At 45.3% G+C, this 19,489-nt stretch overlaps 1 protein-coding gene across 2 annotated transcripts in view; it reads right to left on the reverse strand.

The window, feature by feature from the left end:
• The window catches only part of LMOD1 (leiomodin 1), a 64,576-nt gene that overhangs the window by 33,636 nt on the left and 11,451 nt on the right, over nucleotides 1–19,489 (reverse strand). Inside the window, exon 1 of one of the 2 annotated variants that reach the window (XM_058274954.1) lies at nucleotides 18,600–19,097. The exons of the other annotated variant lie outside the window; for it this stretch is intronic. Coding sequence (XP_058130937.1) covers nucleotides 18,600–18,860 — 261 coding nt within the window. The 5' untranslated portion in view covers nucleotides 18,861–19,097. Of the gene's footprint in view, nucleotides 1–18,599; nucleotides 19,098–19,489 lie in introns of those variants that run through there. 2 annotated transcript variants of the gene reach the window in all.

Here is a 19,489-nt window from a genome sequence, read left to right on the forward strand (position 1 = left end):
CTGAAGAAGATGAGCAAGACAACGAGCTGACACATCAGGCTGGTGCAGTGAGTCTGACACTACAAGATGATGCAATGAGATGACACAACGAAGAGACACAGCAAGGAAACACAATGAGAAAAACAACAAGCTGGGAGCAGAGGTGGCAGCAGTGATTGGGTGGCTCTCTCCCACATGGGAAGTCCCAAGTTTGGTTCCTGGTATCTTTTAAAAAGAAAATGAACAGGGAAGCACATTTAGCTCAATTGATAGAGCATCTGCCTACCACATGGGATGTCCAGGGTTCAAACCCAGGGCCTCCTGACCCGTGTGGAGCTGGTCCATGCACAGTGCTGATATGCGCAAGGAGTGCCGTGCCATGAAGGAATGTCCCCTGTGTAGGGGAACCCCATACGCAAGGAGTGTGCCCCATAAGGAGAGCCACCCAGTGCAGAAAAAGCACAGCCTGCTGAGGAGTGGCACTGCACTCACGAAGAGCTGACACAGCAAGATGACGCAACAGAAAGAGACACAGATTCCCAGTGCCACTGACAAGAATGTAAGCAGACACAGAAGAACACACAGTGAATGGACACAGAAAGCAGACAATGGGGGGAGAGAGGAGAGAAAGAAATAAAAAATACATCTTAAAAAATGCTAGTTGTATGCATTGAAATACACTGATATTTTTTTAAAAAAGATGAACAGAGAACAGACAGCAAGCACAAACAATGGCGAGGGGGGCAGGGGAATATGTAAATAAAATAAAGCTTAGAAAAGAAAAAAAAAAAGGAGGAAATGGTGAGACTGGAGGGCAAGGCTGAAACCTGGGCAGAGATGGGCAGCCATCTAGCTTCACCACGTGGCAACATGCCAGGATCAACAGTAGATGACTTTGATCAGGAAACATCTCTAAACATCTCTAATGGTGCCTCAGTTTGGACTTTTCATGGCCTTGGAACTGTAAGCTTTCACCCCCAATAAATCCCCTTAATAAAAGTCAACAGATTTCTGGTACTTTGTGAAGGCAGCCCTTTGGCAATAAAAACAAGCAATAAAAAACCTAACTAAAAAAGCATTTGTGTGACTGGCTCCAGTGTTATTAGGAAGCAACTAGCTGGAAATATCACACCCTCTTCCATAGCCAGGCTTGGGGAGAAGAACCCCAAGGGAGAGAGGCAGTGGCAATTTTGAGGAAAAGAAAGAAGCCAGGTGAGTGAGTCCCTCGGGTCCACAGCTAGGAAAAAGGGCATGGAAGGGAGCCAGGCACAAGGATTCAGTCAGGCAGCAGGAATCACCACAGAAGGGCCAGAAGTGCTTCCTGACAACCACTCTCTAGGGTCTCTCTGAGGACAGTGTAGGAGCCAGGTTGCCACTGCCTATCTCAAAGAACAAAGGGTTTCCAGGGTGCAGTACAGTGAGCAATTAGAATACTGCCAGCAGAGAGAGCCACCAGCACTGAGCAGCATGTACCTGAAGTGGGCACACACAAGTTGTTTCACAAATGCTGTAATAACAAATGATCTCCCATTCAAGTGGAAGTCCAAGAAGGCTGAAGGGACAGGTTTGTTTGTTTGTTTGGTCTTTCAGTTACGCAGTTTGTTGCAACTTGAAGTCGGTAGAAAGAGCTCAGGACCTTCCTCTGCTATCACCTGTGTGACCTCTTTAAGCCTCAATTTCCTCATTTATAAAATAGGTTAAAGTATACATATCCCTATCTAACTTATAAGACTGATGGGGGGATTAAATGAGATAATGCATATGGACACCCATAAAGCTCAACACAGATAGAAAGCATTAGGTTCTATTGTTCTTGGGTCTTGAAGAACCGGGGCATATGGCGCTGATGTCACAAAATAGCAACTGAATGCTCATCCTACGGGCTGGGTGCAAGACACTCCTATTCCTCCTGGAAGAAAAAAAAGTACTTAGCCTCATGACTGGTATGACGTCGATTTGGTGAAGGCGCTTTAGAATATCTTTGAGTCACGACCCTCTGGAAGCAGAAGGATAGACTAGTTGACTTTTCTTTCCTGACATCTTTCCTAGAGCTAAAATTTTCCGAAGCTGGAGCCTTGATTCTCTTTTTAGGTAGTAACAATTCTTTCCTCCCAAGACAAAGGGAAACAAGGCACATTTGTTCATTCTGTGCTACCATCCAAACTAGTATATCTCCAGGGAATTGGAATGGGATGGGGATAGAAATTTGTCCTGATAGGTGGATATTCCAACATCAGAAACTTGATCCTTAAAAAATAACGGGTGGGAAAAAAACAAACAAACAAACAAAAAAAGGGAAGCAGATTTGACTCAACTGATAGAGCATCTGCCTACCATATGGGAGGTCCAGGCTTCAAACCCAGGGCCTGCTGACCCGTGTGATGAGCTGGCCCACGCACAGTGCTGATGCGTGCAAGGAGTACTGTGCCACGCATGGGTGTTCCCTGCGTAGGGGAGCCCCATACGCAAGGAGCGTGCCCCATAAGGAGAGCCACGCCGAGCAAAAAAAAAGCACAGCCTGCCCAGGAGTGGCACCACACACACGGACAGCTGATGCAGCAAGATGATGCAACAGAGACACAGATTCCCGGTGCCACTGACAAGAATACAAGCAGACAGAAGAACACACAAAGAATAGACACAGAGAGCAGACAAGGGGGTGGGGGGGAGGGGAGAGAAATTAAAAAATAATAATAACGGGTGGCCTCATGCTTCCCTGGGTTATGTACTATCTGCCCCATGAGCTGACCATCAGTCCCTTTGTTTACAGTGTCCAGGGAAGTCTTTTCTCTTCTTTTAGAGTTTTGTTTCACCCATGAGTCTCAGCTGAGGAACAGTGTAGTGTGCTGGCTCTGGTTCTATTTATCATCTTGTTTAGCTGGCTCCATTTCTCTGGGGATGGGTGTCAAAGGAAGGGATGGAGCCTGTGTGCTGAAGCTCTGGGAATTTCTTTTGGGCTTTGGAAAGTATATTTATCGGGAATTGTTTAAATGTCCAAATATAGGCAAATGGTTCAGCACAGCCATAAGATGGTCTATGAAAACATCCGCTGAAATTGAGGTTTTGGAAAAGTTTTTAGTGACATGGGAAATGACTATGACTATACACAAAATGACTATACACAAAAAAAGCAGTAAACAAAATGTATGTGAATATGTGTATGATCTTAACTATAAAAGAAAAAATGCTTATAGAAGTCTACATTTCAAAATATTGACAATGTCTATCTTGATTTAATTAGACAAAGAATCATAGATTATTTTTTCCCCTTTATTCCTTATGTTTTTCATATTGCCTAAAATGAGTCTTACTGCATTATAATTATAAATTGTTTTTGAAGAAAGTTCATCTAGAAATAGCATCTCTATACTCTGCATACCACCCCTACCCCTGGTTTTAAGGTGAAGACTCAGACAGTGACTGGAAGTGAAGCAGGAAGCCTCCCCAACCTGAATGATCCTTGACCATTGGCACAACTGAGTCTTCAGAACTCTAGGGTCATTATCAGACATTTTCCTGGTAACTTAGCGATTGAGTTATGTTTTTCTGGGCAATAGAGGGACGGGGACCAGTGGGTTATCACTAAGTGGCAAGTGGAAGTGATACTGCCATTCAGGTAGATGAGATGATGCACCTTGGGGAAACCTGGAGTAAGCCCAGGAACAGCCCTCTTCAATCAGGGTTCCACTGGGAAAATTAGGCCTTCCTGCCTGAAGGCATTCATTGTATGTAATGAATTCATTTCTTTCCTATACCTCTATTATAGAATGGTACTAGTTCTTATCATCTTTGGAGGATTGCGGAAATAAGTCACACAATTCATTTTCTGTAGGACTTAATTCTCTTGCAGACCCTGGCACAGAAAAACTGATTATTTGTCTACAGGGACCCAATGACGGTTCTGCTTCCCCTTTGCTCCAGCCTCACAGCTTCATTCAGTAAGGCAGGTCTGTGTCTACAAGGCCATAGAATTGGTATATCCAGGCCCTTCTAGGCCATCACATCCACGCCTCCAAGCACCAGGCCTCCCAAAGCAGTGGGCTTTGAGTACAATGAGAAAGGCAGCTCCTCTCCTGCTATATGTGTGGGATCCAAAGGGAAATCTGCAAGTTCTCTACAGGAACCATATTACTTTTTTTAGATCTAGAGGCAAAGTTGCTGAGCTTCTCCAGATATTTTAGGATGTCTCCTCAAGGGAATCGAGACAATGGAAGCTGAAGGTTCTAGCTGGCTTTATATAGAGAAAATTATTAATACCCTCTTTACAGTTAGGGGAACTTGATTGGGTCAGGTTGAAAATATCGGTCTATAATCTCAGATCCCTAGAGAGTTGGAAAAAGGAAGAGAAGGAAGAAAAGTGGAACAAGTTAAAAATGAGTCTTTAAGGCTCTTTCCATCTAGAGCTAACTGAATGGGAAATCTGGCAGGGACCTAATTGGTTTAGTTTTTTACAAAAACTGGGGAAAGAGAATCACTGACAAATCACTCTTCATTTTAGGATTTGGACACAAAATCATAGTTTCAAACAGTCTCAGAAGAATACAGATGAATTCATAACTCTCAGAGATTCAATCAAGTGTGACAGGAATGGTATTTACAAACTATTCATCCTTTGTTCACTCAACAAACGTGTTCACTGCTGGGAACATGGAGATGGTTGAGAGTCAGCCCTTGCCCTAAAGAAGTCTGTGAAAAGCATAGAAACAGACAATTCTAAAACAACGCAGTAGGTATAATGTGGTGCATGAGATGACAGAAGCTGCTTTGTGAACACAGAGGTAGATGCACAGAGCCCAGACTGGAAGGGTCAGAAAAGCTTTCCAGAGAAGGTGTCACCTGAGCTGGGCCTTGAGAGAGGATTAGGAGTTATTACAGCTAGACATAAGGTCGGGTAGGTATCCCAATTAGAGCTAATGGTATGTGTAAAGGCACAGAGGAAGCAAGATGAAGGATGATCAAGCATAATAATAGCAAAGGGTAAAAGTCAAGGGAAAGAATACTAGTAACTAGAAAGTTAGGCAAGTGTTGGGTTGCCTAGGGCATTCTAAGTTATGTAAAAGAGTGTGAATCTGATCACAGATGCTATGCTGAGGAACTGGAGGCTTTTAATAGAGGAATGTCAAGATCGTGATTTCATTTTATAATACGACGCTAGGAGCTGGGGGGAGAATGGATTGTAATTGGGCAAGAGGAGGCAGGGAGAACAGTTAGGAGGTCATGGCATTCTTTTAGCTAGTAAGTATATGGGTGATAGCAAAAGTGGATTAAAGAGGAAGGGCAGAGTGAAGAGAGGTCTCAAAGGTAGAATCAACAGGATTCAATCACCAACAGAAGTCGGAAGCACTGAGAGAGGGATTAGAGTAAGACGTCTCTTGTCCAATGGTACTTCTATTTATCAAAGTACAGAATGAAGGAAGAAAAGCAGGTTTAGGGGTGAGGTGGGGTGATGATGATTAATTTATTTTTGGACGAGTTGAATTCGAGACACTTGAGGTGTCCAAGAGGTAAATGAATGATCTAAAACTCAACACAGAGATCTAGGCCAGAGATAGAAATAGAGCATATGGGTGGTAGCTGAATCTGTGGAGTTGGAAGAGCATGTACCCATGAAAACTGCCTGCAAAGGGCAGAGTCCTGAGGAACAACAGTATTTAGGAGCGAGGGGAAGAGATACTCTGAACAGGGCCTTAGGAAGAATCAGCTTGAGAGATTAAAAGAAAACCAGATGAGTGTAGTTTCTTGGCACCAAGCGAAGAGAGTGTTTTAAGAATGAGACAGTAATCAAATACTACAAAGTAAACATATAGGATAAAGACTAAAAAATATCTAACAAGGAGGTCCATAGAGATCTTAGTCATAGAGACCAAGGCTGAGAGTGTACAGGTGGGGACAGAGACTTCAGTATGACAGTGAGTATAGATACTATTTCCTACAGCTTGGCTATGAAAGAAAGAAGGGGCCAGTAGAAAGAAATGCTGAAGACTAGAGAGAGAGTGAGAGTGAGGGAGGGAGATAGAGAAGGAGAAGAGGAAAGAGGGAAGGAGTGAGGAAGTGGGGGAGGGAGGGAGAGCAAAGTTCCCTGTGAAGGCCAGAGAGAATAGAATCCAAAATGTAGGTGGGGGTGCTATCCTAGGATAAGAGGAAGTCTATCTTTTCCCATGAGATAAGAGAGAAGGGGGAAGTGTGTATATATGGACGCTTACAAGTTTGCAGGTGGCAAAAGAACTTAAAGGCATTCTCACCTGATGGCTTAAGTTTCTCAGTGAAATATGAGGCTAGGTCATCTGCTGAGGTTGAGAGTGAGATAGCCAGGCAAGAGAGGTTATGGAGAGAGGTTAACTTTTGGGATAACTCCTCAGGGGAGGGAGAGGGACATGTAGAGGTTTTCTGTGCAGCCTTGAGCACTTGGCTGAGGTTATGGGGTTTTAATCCATATATATGGCTATACTATTTTCTCCAGCTACAATCAGCAGCTTGAGAGTAGGGGTGGAAATGCCAAATGGTTAATCTGACCCAGGCTCAAGATGATGGAAGGTTGGTGGCCAAAGCATGAGAATTGGCGGTAATATTGAAAAGGATCAGAGTAAGAACTAAGCTGAATAGGAAAATAAGTCAAGCCAGAAAGGGCCTGAAAATTAAGTGGAGAAGAACCAGAAGTCTGTCCATCTTGGGAGTAAACAAAGCTAAGAATGAGAAGAGGCCATGGAGGGGGATATGCTTTTAAGCCAACATCTTTGGGAAAAGTTAAGGAATCCTGGGTTAGAAGAATCTTTCGTTACAGTTAAGTGTCTAGATCTTAATACAGTAGGTCAGGAGGATGGCAGGCAGTATGTGTTCAAAAGACATGACAGCATTCTCTCAAAGATGAGTTTCATTAGAAATGATGATGACTATGGCTATTACTTAAGTGCCGACTGTTTGCAAAGCACCAGGTTAGTTGTTCTTCAAACTTTTCTCTCATTCTCACAGACACTCTTCAAATTAAGTAGCATCACCACATTTACAGATGAAGAAATTAAAGGTGACGACACATTCTCTATGACCCAGCATCTCCACTCCTAGGTACACAACCAACAGAAGTGAAGTCATAAGTGCACCCCCCAAAAATTACAAAAATGTTCATAGCAGCATTGTCTGTAATATACCCAAACTGGAAACAACCCACCTGCCCATTAATAATGGAATGGACAATAAATTTTGGTACATTCATACAATGGAAATTAGATAGCCATGAAAACAGAGTGCTACTGACAACATGGTTGATTCGCAAACATCACATTGAGTAAAGAATCTAGACACAAAAGAACACATACTATGTGGTTCTATATATAGTAAGTTCAAAAACAAGCAAGACCAACTTATGGATTTGGAAGTCGGCGTAGGAGCTCCCTTGGGGAAGGAGAGTAGAAGGAGAGATGGGGAGGGAGCACGAGGGGGTACTGCAGTGCTGGCAATGTTCTTTTTCTTTTTCACTTGGTGATAATTCATGAAACTCTACGCTTACGTTCTGTGCACTTTTCTGAATGTATTTTATATTTCAATAAAAACTTGTCATAGAAAAAAGTCCATTATTGTCAAGGGTAATATGAGATACAGACAAGACATGAAAAAATAAAAATGAAAGAAAGTAAAGTTTATAAAGGTTAAATGCTTGTCTGAGGCCACAAAGCTGGTGAATAGTCAGGAGGGGAATAAACCTAGGCCTCCCCTGCTTGTAAATCCAGTGCTGGTCCCATCACACCAGCAGTCAGCTCTGTGCTGGGAAAGGACCTGTGTACTCCCCCTCCTTCTCCTTGAGCCTTGCAGATAGAAAACGGATGCACTGGAGGTGATAATCTACTGGATTTTCAAGCAGCCCTGGTGGCTGGCCATTGTCTGTTTACTGTTTGCATGCCAGATTTCAGATCTGGAAGTGTTTTTGTGTTTTCTCTACCTTATCTGGGAAGCACTAGGCATTTTTTCCTGTGACCTCAGGCTTAACTACAGACTATTGTCACAGCCTTCTAAGTTTCTCCTCCCTTCAATCCAGCCTATATATGGCTGCCAGTGCTGTCTTCCCAGAGCAGCACTGTGCATATGTCAACACATAAGAGTCCAGTCTCATCTTTCCCTCACCACGTTTCTCAGTGTGATTGCATCTATGTCCATCTCCTCTGCCTTTCTTCCAGACACAAGGGATGACTTAGCGTGCACCTAAGGTCGACTCCTCAACTCCAGTGCACTCCATCCCTCTTGACTCTTTCCCAGTGTCATCAAAGTTTCCCTCTCTACTGAACTATCCCTGCCAGCATATGAACAGGCTATAATATTCCCTGTCTTTTAAAAAAATCCTCTCTTGCTCATCCTTCACTACAGCGAAACTGTTCTTGTCAAAGACCCAGAATGTGGTTTCAATCTTGCCAAGACAAGGGATGATCCTCAGTTCTTACCTTACTGAATGTCTCAGCCAAAACGAACATGATAGAATCCTCTCTCCTCTGAAGACCCTTTTTAAATTTGCTTTTGTGAATCCTCTCTGGGTTTCCTTCCATCTCTCAGTTCCCTTCATGTACTCCTTCTCTTCTTATAATGCTTCAATATTGGCCCTCTTCTCTCCTTCATCCACGTTCAATCCTCGAGTGGTGTCTTCCAGGCTCCTGGCTTCATACAGTCATCTATATACTGATGACTCCCAAATTTAACCTCCAGCCCCACCCCCTCCCTGAACTCCAGCCTCCTCTTGGGTGTTTAATAAGCACAATAAGTCTAACTTGTTCAAATCAGAATTCCTGATCTCCCCAAAACCACTCCTTCCCAAGCATTTTCCCAGCTCAGTAAATGGCATTAAATTCAACCAATAGCTCAAGCAGGACTGACGACTCCATCTCCTCTCTCTCCCCCACATCCAATACATCAGCTAGATCTGTCGGTGCTATGTGCTCTCTTTAAATATTTCCCGAATCTGACCCTGTCTCATTAAACCACCCTCAACTCTTGCCTGAGCTGTTGTAATACCCTTCTAACTGGTCTCCCATTTCCCCCCCTCCCCATTCTTACCCCCTACAGTCTATTCACCTTAAAGCTCACAGAGTGATCCTTGTGAAAGCATAAATCATATCACATCTCTCCTCTGCTCAAAACTCTCCAACTTCTCACTGCACTTGGAATCAATTTCAAACTCCCTCTGTTGCCCTATCAGGTCCTGCATTATTGGAACCTGCTTTCTTCTTGGGGCTTATCACCTACAAGTGCCCCAGCCCCCTACTCACTCTGCTCCAGTTACACTGGCCTGGCTTTTTCTCTGACACACTAAACCTGATCCCATCTCTGGGCCTTTGTGTTTGCTCTTCCCTCTGCTTGGAAAGCCCTTTCTCCAGACCTTCCCATGGCTGGCTTCTTGAATTTCATTCCAGTGTCGGCTCTCAAATGTCACCTCCTCAGCAGTGGCTTCCCTGACCACCTTGTGCTAAATGGCTCCTCAATGATATGGTCATGTACTCTTTCCTTAACATGCATTATTCTTCTGTATAACATACTTAGGCTTCATGTAAATATGCTGTATGTGATTATGTGTGTCTATGTATGTACTGTCTGTCTCACCTTTAGAATATAATCTTCATGAGTGCCAGGACCTTGTCTGTCTTGTTCACGACTCTATCCCAGCATTTAGAAAGTGTTTACTAGAACTCACTGAATAGTTAGCGAATTAAAGATTCAACAGAGTCCTCCCCCTCCTTGTAAACACAAAACATGATTTATAAATCCTGCCTATAAAAAAGAATGAAGACAAGAGGATTGGGTGGAAGGAATGGGAGTGAAAGGAAGGGGAGGAAACTAACTTTCATGGGTCCTCACTACTGAGTTAACAACCCAACAGTTTCCAACCCAACATTCTACCAGGTACTTATATAATTTTATTTCACTTAAACCTCACAATAGTTCTATGACGAGGCACCACTATTTCTATTTTATAGGTGGGGAAACTCAGGCTCAGAGAGGTAAAATAACTTGTTTAGGTCACATAGCCAGCAACCAATAGAGCAGGCTTTGAATCCAGGTCTAGTTGGTCTCTGAAGAGTCTTCTACCCAAAAGAACTGAAAGCAGGGACTCGGATATATATTTGTACACAATCTCCATAGCAGCACTATTCACAATAGCTAAAAGGAGAAGCAACCCAAATGTCCATCAGCAGATGAATGGATATACAAAACGTGGTATAAACATACAATAGAGGGAGTGGACGTGGCTCAAGCAGGTGAGTGCCTGCTTCCTACATGGGAGGTCCCAGGTTTGGTTCCTAGTGCCTCCTAGAAACAAACAAACAAACAACAAGCAAAACATATGAAAAAAACAACTCAGGGGAGCCAGTGTGGCTCAATGATTGAGTCCCAGCTTCCTACATTCGAGGTTCTGGGTTCAATCTCCAGCCCCAGTACCTCAAAACAAAAACAAAAAAGAAACAAAACAAAAAAAAGGATACAATAGAGTTATATACAGCTGTAAAAAAGGAATGAAGTTCTGATGCATGCTGTAACATGGATGAATCTTGAAGCCATCATTTTGAGTGAAATAAATCAGACACACCGACACAAAAAGACAAATAGTGTGTGATTCCACATATGTGAAATAATTAGAATAGGAAAATATGTAGAGTCAGAAATTAGAATGCAGGATACCAGGGACTGGGTGGGGGTGGGAAATAGTAGTTAATGCTTAATTGCTACAGAGTAATGGATAAGTTCTGGTAATGGATGGTGGTAATGGTAGCATGGTAGCACAATATTATGAATGTGTATATCTGAAAGTAGATAAAATAGGATTTTTTAGGTTGTATATGATGTCAGAATTAAAAAAAAAAAAAAAAAGCCCACCACAAAAACCATAGACCTGTAAAAATCTGCCTAGTTTTTCTGAAACCTACAACTGCTCTAAAAAATAAAGCCTATCAAAAGACAGAGCGAGAGAGAGAGAGAGAGAGAGAGAGAGAGAGAGAGAGAGAGAGAGAGAGAGAGAGAGAGAGAGGAGAGAGAGGGAGCCGTCTGTACCCAGAGCGCCACCTGGGAGTTCTGCCTAAGGGCGTTCTGCTCCCCAAATGCCCGTCTCCTGGGCAGAGGGCCTGCAGGCAGAGGGCCTCTTGACACAGAGGACAGGCTGATGCAGCCGAAACCTGAAGGAGGCTGTGGGAGCTCCGTGAGGGAAATCAGGTGAGGGAGTGAGAGGGAGACGGGTGGGAAAAGGAGGCTTTTCTATTCCTAGCAGTTTGTAAACATTGTCCTGACAGCCGGGCTTATCCTATCTGCAACAGACCCCAGAGACATCTGAAGCCAAATTCTTCCAGAGCAGCCTTGGTTTTTCTGAGTTCCTCCTGGAGTAGAAGGTTGCAGGCAAAGAGGAGAATTCACCAGTCCTGAAGCCTGCCCCTAGTTCCCTTTACCCAGCCAGGTTTCCAACCCAACAACTCAGTTTGGACCCTTGAGCCTGGGGCCTAAAATGAGTTAGGCAGAGGCTCAAAGAAAGCAGGTGCCTGGGGCCCAGCAGTAAGTAATTATATAAGCCTTGCCTTCTTAAATTAGCTCCTTGCTTTCCTTCCTCCCCTTCTCCCACTCTCTATCATTCCTTCACTCCCACTGATAGCATTTTTTTTTTTACCTGGTGAGAGATGGAAAGGTTGATCTGGCAAATATACAAGTATAATGTCTGGGGAATTTAGAGTGAGGAGATGAAGGGCTCTCATGATGTGCCAAAAACCTGCAATACTTCCTCCTAATCCTCACAATAACCCTTCAAGGTTGATTTTATCATTTCCGTTTGACAGGTAAAGTAATTGTGCCTCAAGATCTGCTAAAGAGATGGCATTGACAATGCCTTTGGCATCAGAAGAACATTAACTTTATTGTTAATGTTCTTCTTTCCTTAGGTAACTTACCCAAGTTCACAGGATCAGTAAGAGGCAGAAGCAGAATTTGAACCTGGACCTATCTGGTTCCAAACACCCATGGGCTTTCTACCTCTAACATTCTAGGAGAACTGATACTCTGGATCCAGACCACTTTTTTTTTTTTACTGGTTGTGCCAAAAGTGGCCTAATAAACAAGGGTCTGGCCTGGAAAATTCTGTGTGCTATGGTTCAGGATATTCCTGTTTACCCAAATGGGCAGGCATATGTATGCTCACTACTTCCCACCCACCCGCACAGTGCTCTGCTGCAGTCCCTGTGTGTGTGACTAATGTGTGTACATGCATGTGCACGTGCATACAGATTTTATATCTCCAAGGACTGTGCCCTTGACCTCCGTCTTCTGCATCTCTCTCTGCCAGGGCACTTCATGCAGCTTTGCACACTTGGCCCAACAGTGGACATGCTGCCACTGTCTGACACGGGTGCTCCAGAGTCTCTCGGAGTAGAGAGAGAGGCCGCAGACAGGGAGACAGGTTAGACAAGGCTTGCTCCTTGCTCTGGGTGTATGCCCAGGCGTGCCTCTTCCTACCCCAGCCTGGAGACCCTGATGCCCCCAGGAGCCCTGAAAGCCTCCAATCTGCCACAATGGTGGTAGCGGCCACCCTCCCCTTGGTCAGTGGGGCTTATAGCCCAGCCCTGACCATTGCAGCCACCTGTCACCATTAGGCCATTTCTTTTTTACAAGTATTCCATGGTCCTGTCCATCCACTCCCACTTTCTGCCCAGTTCTTATCCCTATTGTCCTGATAAGAAGGACACAGCACACAGGGGCAGCCTGAGAGTGGGAGCAGACACTGATGCTTCATTTGCTTAAAAATTGTTAAGGGAAGGGGACGTGGCTCAAGTGATAGAGCGTTCGTCTACCATACGGAGGGTCCAGGGTTCTATACCCAGGGCCTCCTGACCCTCCTGACACGTAAGCTGGCCCACGCGCAGTGCTGCCATGCGCAAGGAGTGCCTTGCCACTCAGGGGCACCCCCGTGTAGGGGAGCCCCATGTGCAAGGAGTGCGCCCTGCAAGGAAAGCTACCCCACGTGAAAAAAGCGCAGCCCGCCCAGGAGTGGCGCCACACACACGGAGAGCTGATGCAGTAAGATGACGCAACAAAAAGAGACACAGTGTCCCAGTGCCACCTGATAATACACACAGACGCAGAAGAACACACAGCGATTGGACACAGAGAGCAGACAACAGGGGAGTGGGAGAAATGGGGAGAGAAATAAATAAAATGAATCTTTAAAAAAAATTGTTAAGTATTATATACATACAGAAGAAAACCTATAAGTAAGAACATGAGCTGAAGCAAACAATTGTGGATCCCACCACTTACTCTATGAAACAGTCAAGTGCTCTTTTAAACTCTGGATGGAGGTAGATTTCAAGGTCCAGTGGGAGCTTTTAAACTTATCTAACCAGGTCTGACTGCCTGCTTTTGCCTCCCAGGTCAACACGCCCCATCACCCTTTTTGCCCTTTCCGCCCTGGCCTCCGGGGCTATTTTGGGCGTACCAGTTGGGGTTAATCTCCCTAAGCGGCGAGCCGTGCTACCCAGTGCCATCCTGACAAGGCTGCGGGTCCAGGCCTTCCCGGCATGCCCGTCCCTGTGGAGACACCATGACCGCGCAGCCGTGAACTGGGCCTGGTTCGGAAGAGAGGGCTGCAGAGGCTGTGAGGGCAAGCAACGAGAGGGGACGGTGGTGGCTCGGGCCTAGCGCTGACCGACTGGCGCGAGGGCTGCTTCTAGTTTGCTTCTTACGGTTACCTCAAGGGAGAACCTAAAAGAGCTTCCTCCCACCTCCAGCTCGGCTGCCCCTACGGCTGGCTAGGTGCAGGTGCTAATCCCAGCCCCTGGTAATGCCAAGGAGTAGAAAGCAGAGGCAGGCTGGAGATTTTCTTTCCCGCTTGGGAAGGAAAGAGAACACATGAGTTGACCCGTAAGGATCCGGTTCCTGAAAGCTGACCCGAGGACGAGGTTTCACTGAAGTGTTGGCTACACAGTCGCGCAGGGGCTTTGCCTTCCACCTGGGCTGAAGGAGAGCTTCTGAGAAGACCGGGGGGTTGCTGCTGCGGCTGGGAGGCCCACCCCTAGGAAGGGAGGGAGAGCAGCCGGGGTGGGAGCCACCCAGCCCCTCCTCCTGCCTCACCCGCCCCTGCTGACATCCATTCAACAAACTGAGGATAAGTGTCCATTAGGTGCTGGGCCCTGCACTGGCATTTGCCCTCCAGCATCCGTAAACTGGTGAGGGAGACACAGATAGATCATCGCTACAAAGTGATGTCACCACAGGCGTTAACCCCTAACCCACACTAGGATTTAATGTTTTAATATTTATGTTTCTTCTTGAGGGGCGGGGGAAAGGTAGGAGGGGCATTCAGCCAGGCTGTGTCATACCTACCTTCCCGTGACAAGATATCACCATGTGGTCACTGCTGTGTAACACCTCTCAGGTGGTTCCATGTGTGTGAAATTTATGGCTCCAAAGAGATTATAAACTGTTCAGTGCAAGAACTGGCCTTCCTGAACTTTTTCTACCCTAATGTGGTAGACATAAGGAAACAAAGTCCTCAAAGTCAAGCAGGCCACTTATTAGCTACATGAACTTGGGGCAGTTATTCAACCTCTCTGAGCCTTAATTTCCTGATCTGTAGAATGGGGTAAAAATACCTGTCTCCCAAGAATCGCGATGCTTAAATGAAAGGTGAACGTGCCCAACATGCAGAAGATTCTCAGTGAACGCTCATCTCCCTGTGCTTCCATTCTTACTCGAGTGGAGTGAAATAGGCTCACAGTTACCATCTGTTTTGACTAACTTCCATTTCCTCACATCAGCCCTACCAGGAGGGTCAGGGTGCTGGGTGGTCCTGGGGAGGGAGACAGAGTCCAGCAGCCTGTGGTCTCTCCCCCAGTTCTGTGTCTGTGATATCAGTGGCCCCTCCCTGAACCCCGAGAGCATCCAGGCTTGCTTACTCCCACCTCCAAGAGAAGAGACCAGCTTGGTCTGCACAGCCCCCAGGAGACCTGGTGAAGGTAGGCTGGCTCACTTCACCAAATTCTGGGTCCCTTGACCCAGTGAATTAATAAATTCATAGCTACCATTTACTGAGCACTTCTTACATGCCAGGCTCTGTGCTAAGTCCTTTCCATCACTGTCCCTTTTCATTTTCACAACAATCCTATGAGATGGGTACTCTTATCATCACTTTACAGATGAGGAAACTGAGGCTTAGGCCAGGTAACTTGCAAGTTACCCAGTTATACAGACAGAGAGACACACTTACTCAAACCAGGTTTTTCTGACATGTAGACCCAAGTTTGTTTGTTTTTTACCACACACCCACTATATTGCTAATGGTGCTAAAGAAGCCACTTTTTAGGATTCGTTCCCATTTTCCCAGATTCACAGAGATGCCTTCTGTCCACAGCTCAGCATGCCCCTGAATTCCGGACAGCTATTTTGGCAACCTAAGCCTTTGGACTGGGTGAGGAAGAGTGAGCGGCCCTGAACAGCCTATCTCCATGAGGGAAAAATGGTCCTAAAGACATCTTCTGTATCAAGGATGAACGCCTGTATACACACACGCATGTGCATGCCCCATCCTCTACACCCTGATTGGGCTCTGTCTGCAGAAACAAGTGAGTACCTGGCAGGGGTGAGCGAGATAGGGAAGGGAGAAGTGGCTTGCCATGGAGTTAATTGGCTCAGGAAAAAAGGCTTGTGTGAGTGAAATTTCTAGAAGCAGAAGAGTCTCATTCTCTGCAGCCCAAACACCTTGCTTTGTGATTACGGAGTGTTTTGTTTTTAACTTCAGCCTCAGGAGTATCTTTCTGAGCACCAGATGCCATTGAGCACAAGATAGTTGTGGGCACAGAGGGGACAAAGTGAGACCAAACTCCAGGGCGAACGTCTGGAGTCCGAGTGGGGAATTTACACCAGGGGCACAAAGGCTTAAGTCACATTTCTTTCTTTGTTTCCTGACAGCTGTCTTGAAGTGCCAGCTCTCACAGCAAATCCCCTACATCCTATCATTTTTTTCCCCATAAATATTTCAGTATTTGTTTGTCATTATCACAGCTACACCACCTTGCCTAGAGGATACTAAATTTCTGAGCCTCCTGGCTACCCTCACCCTCCCAACTCCTCGGCAAATTCTTAAACATTGGCTCCAGTGCCTCTACTTTTACTTTGCCTTGCTTCTTCCTCTCCTCCTCCCCACTTCACCATCCCTGCACTCAAGAAGTCCAGGGTTGTGTCCACAAACTAGCGGTCAACACAATTTCATGCCTGTCAGCCACTTCACAGAACTGGCAGGTGATAATCCTATCTTTCCCATTTCCTCTGTGGGAGTGAACATGTCTTTTGAAGCTCTGTGCCTCAGTTTTCACAAGAGTGAAAACAAGAACAAGAATTAAGACTCAATTTTTTCTTACAATAATTCAGTAATGTCTAATGTACAAGAGATGTTACATAGAAGAAAACTAGTACAAAGACTTAGAACAGTTTTCCCACTAAACACTCTTTGCAATGGACAAAGGGATCTGACAAAATCATAATCACTTGGAGGCTAGTCTAGTTTGTGCAAAGAAAACTCACTTATCAATGCAATAATGAACAAAATGAATTCCTCTATGCCAACCCCAACCCCAGCCCCAGCAAAACAGCAGGTTTGCTTAAGTCCATCCTGGATGCGGGTAGATACTTCCAAAACTGTCACCCCTTCCCCCTGTCCTATGCCACCCTGCTAGCAAAACACTGCTGGAAATATCTTCACCTCCCAGCAAAGGGGCCTTGCTAGCTTGTAAAAGCACTTAAAACCAAAAAAAGGAGATGCTCCCTTAAGAGGCTACTCTAGAAAGTGCAAAAAAAAGTTCCATTTTCCTCAGGAATAAAACTGAAGCTATCAGATTAAGACATTGCCCAGCCCACAGATCCTGGCCCCATGTCTCCCATTGCTTTGGGAAGCCAGTCTGCCACTGAGACTCCTCAAATGGTTCAAGTGTCCACAGAGCCAGAGTGCTTCAAAGTAGGGTCTTTGTTTTTCAACTCATAATGAACAAACATGTAATTAGTGACAAAAACTACCTAAAGGTGGGGGCCAGAGGGGTATAGGAACATAATTGGTGTATTCTATTGGAATTAAGTTAGTGTCAAAGTAAATGAGAGTGCTACAGATTTAGGATGTTAAATATAAGCACTACGGTAACAAAGAAAATATCGGAGAATATACAAGCTCATTGAGACAGAAATTAGAAGACAGTTTGCCAGGGGCAGAGAGCCTGGGGAATGGAGAGTTAATGCATAATGGTGTAAGGTTTCTGTTTGGGGAGGTGGGTAAGTTTTAATAATGAAAGGTGGTGAGGGTACTGCAATACTGCAAGCATGATTAATCGCATTGAATAGCATGTTTAAGAGTGGTCGAGCATGGAGCTGCCCTGGATGGTGCTTCAGAGGTAATCACCGGACATTGTAAATCCTCACAGGGCCCACTGGATGGAATGGAGGAGAGTATGGGCCATGATGTGAACCATTGTCTATGAGGTGCAGAGGTGCCCAAAGATGTACTTACCAAATCCAATGGATGTGTCATGATGATGAGAACGAGTGTTGTTGGGGGGGGGAGAGGGGGGGTGGGGGGGTGGGGTTGAATGGGACCTCACATATATATTTTTAATGTAATATTATTACAAAGTCAATAAAAAAAAAAAACAAAAAACAAGAGTGGTCGAGGTGGGAAAGTTTATGTTGTATATATGTTCCCACAATTTAAAAAAATAGAAAGAACAACTAAATAGACAATGACAATTAAATGCAATACATGATCCTGATTGGATCTAGCAAGGGAAGAGAAAAGAGTCAAAGGAACATCACTGAGATATGAAAAACTGGAATATAGACTATCAGCTTTATATGAATGTTAAATGTCTTGAACTTGATAACTGCAGCTAAGGTGGTTTCATAAGTGAATATCTTTGTTCTCAGGAAATGTACGAGGGAATATTATGGAGCATGAGGTACACAACCTACACTCAAGTGTACAGAAAATGGATCAGTAAATAGATAACAGCTAGCTAGCTAGCTAAATGGGTGGAAAGATAGAACGACATGGCTAATGTGGCAAAATGTTATAACTGGTGGATCTGGATATCCAGGGGACAAGGGGTATGTTGGAATTCTCTAAATGGGGTTTGTATTATTTTTGTAACTGTCCTGTAAGTTTAAAAGTATTTCAAGGTAAAAAGTTGGGGGAAAAAAAGTCTTTCTTGCACAGAAGGGTTTAGCTTTCTCTTCTTAGGTGACTGGCAAGAGACTCAAGCATCATTCTATTTTTCTGCCCCTCCTCACAACAGGATAAGATGAATGTGAAGTGGGGGAGAAGGTGTTGCGGGACCAGGACAGAGTCAACTTGACAATGAACATTTCGAGAACACTCTCCAGATCCCATTCTACTAGTAGCCCTATTCGATATTGTGGGATGCCAGTTTCCTCCAAAATATCCAACACATGCTCATAAAACAGAAATTAGGGGTAAAGGATTCACACTGCTAGTTGAGCAGATGGTAATTAGTCCTGAAGGATTAAATCTTTTGCCAACAGGAACTTTTCTTCTCAGCAAAGACGCACACTAACCACAGAACCAAGGTCTCCTCCCCCCCTCCCCTCCCTCTAGAGTTGCTCTTACTCACATCTATGGACATCTCCCTCTGAATAAGTTTCTTGGTCTCCTTTTCACAGAAGTTGAGCATGGCTTCCCGGTTGTACACACCCGTGGACTGTTTATCCGTCTGGTTTCTCTGCCGCAGCCCCACGGGAATGCTCCCATCTGGATCCGCCACGTCCAGCTCCTTCTCCAGCTCCTCCATCTCCTCAGGAGACAGGGTGGACAGCAGGCTGTCAATATCCGGGTCTTCACTCACCTGCCGGTGATACTTGGCTACCTTGGACATCTTGGCAAAGTGGGCTGCAGCTCTGGCAGGCGGCTATGGGAGTCCTGGTGGGGAGAGGCGTGAGCTGATCTGGATGGAGCACAGCGGGCTTGGGAGCAGGCCCCCAGCTGGGTCGAGGACTGCAGCTTCTTGGCTCTGCTGTGCCACAGGTGCTCAAGTGTTAAACAGCAGCAGCAGTCTCCTTGCAGCCCCGGGCAAGTGGACCCTAGCTGGGCTAACCATCGGCCAATAAGACCCGACGACTGCCCGGCCCCAACTGGAAGAGCCAATCCCCAAGCCGGGGGCGGGCCTGCTTTGGTGTCAGAGTTGTTTGAAACTTGAGGACATTCCAGGGAATCTTGGAGCGCTGCGTGACCAAATTTAGTACCGAGCGTTTAGCCTTTTAAAGACAAGGGGGCCACGCAATGAGAAAAAAGATAGAAAAATGCAGAGGCTGGCAGAAGCAGATCAGCGCCATGGAGGGTTCATGAACAAGCCAGCCTGAGGCATACCCTGCTCAGGCGCATATTTTACTTCTCCATCCTTGGGTGTCTGTCGCTGGGGTTAGTGCATAGTTCGTCGACTCCTTTCTACTCTATATGGTAATGTGCTGGGAGACACCCAGTTGTTTACAGTCCCAGGCAAGGTAC

The sequence above is a fragment of the Dasypus novemcinctus genome, chromosome 13 (assembly GCF_030445035.2).
Source record: "Dasypus novemcinctus isolate mDasNov1 chromosome 13, mDasNov1.1.hap2, whole genome shotgun sequence".
Classification (NCBI taxonomy): domain Eukaryota; kingdom Metazoa; phylum Chordata; class Mammalia; order Cingulata; family Dasypodidae; genus Dasypus; species Dasypus novemcinctus.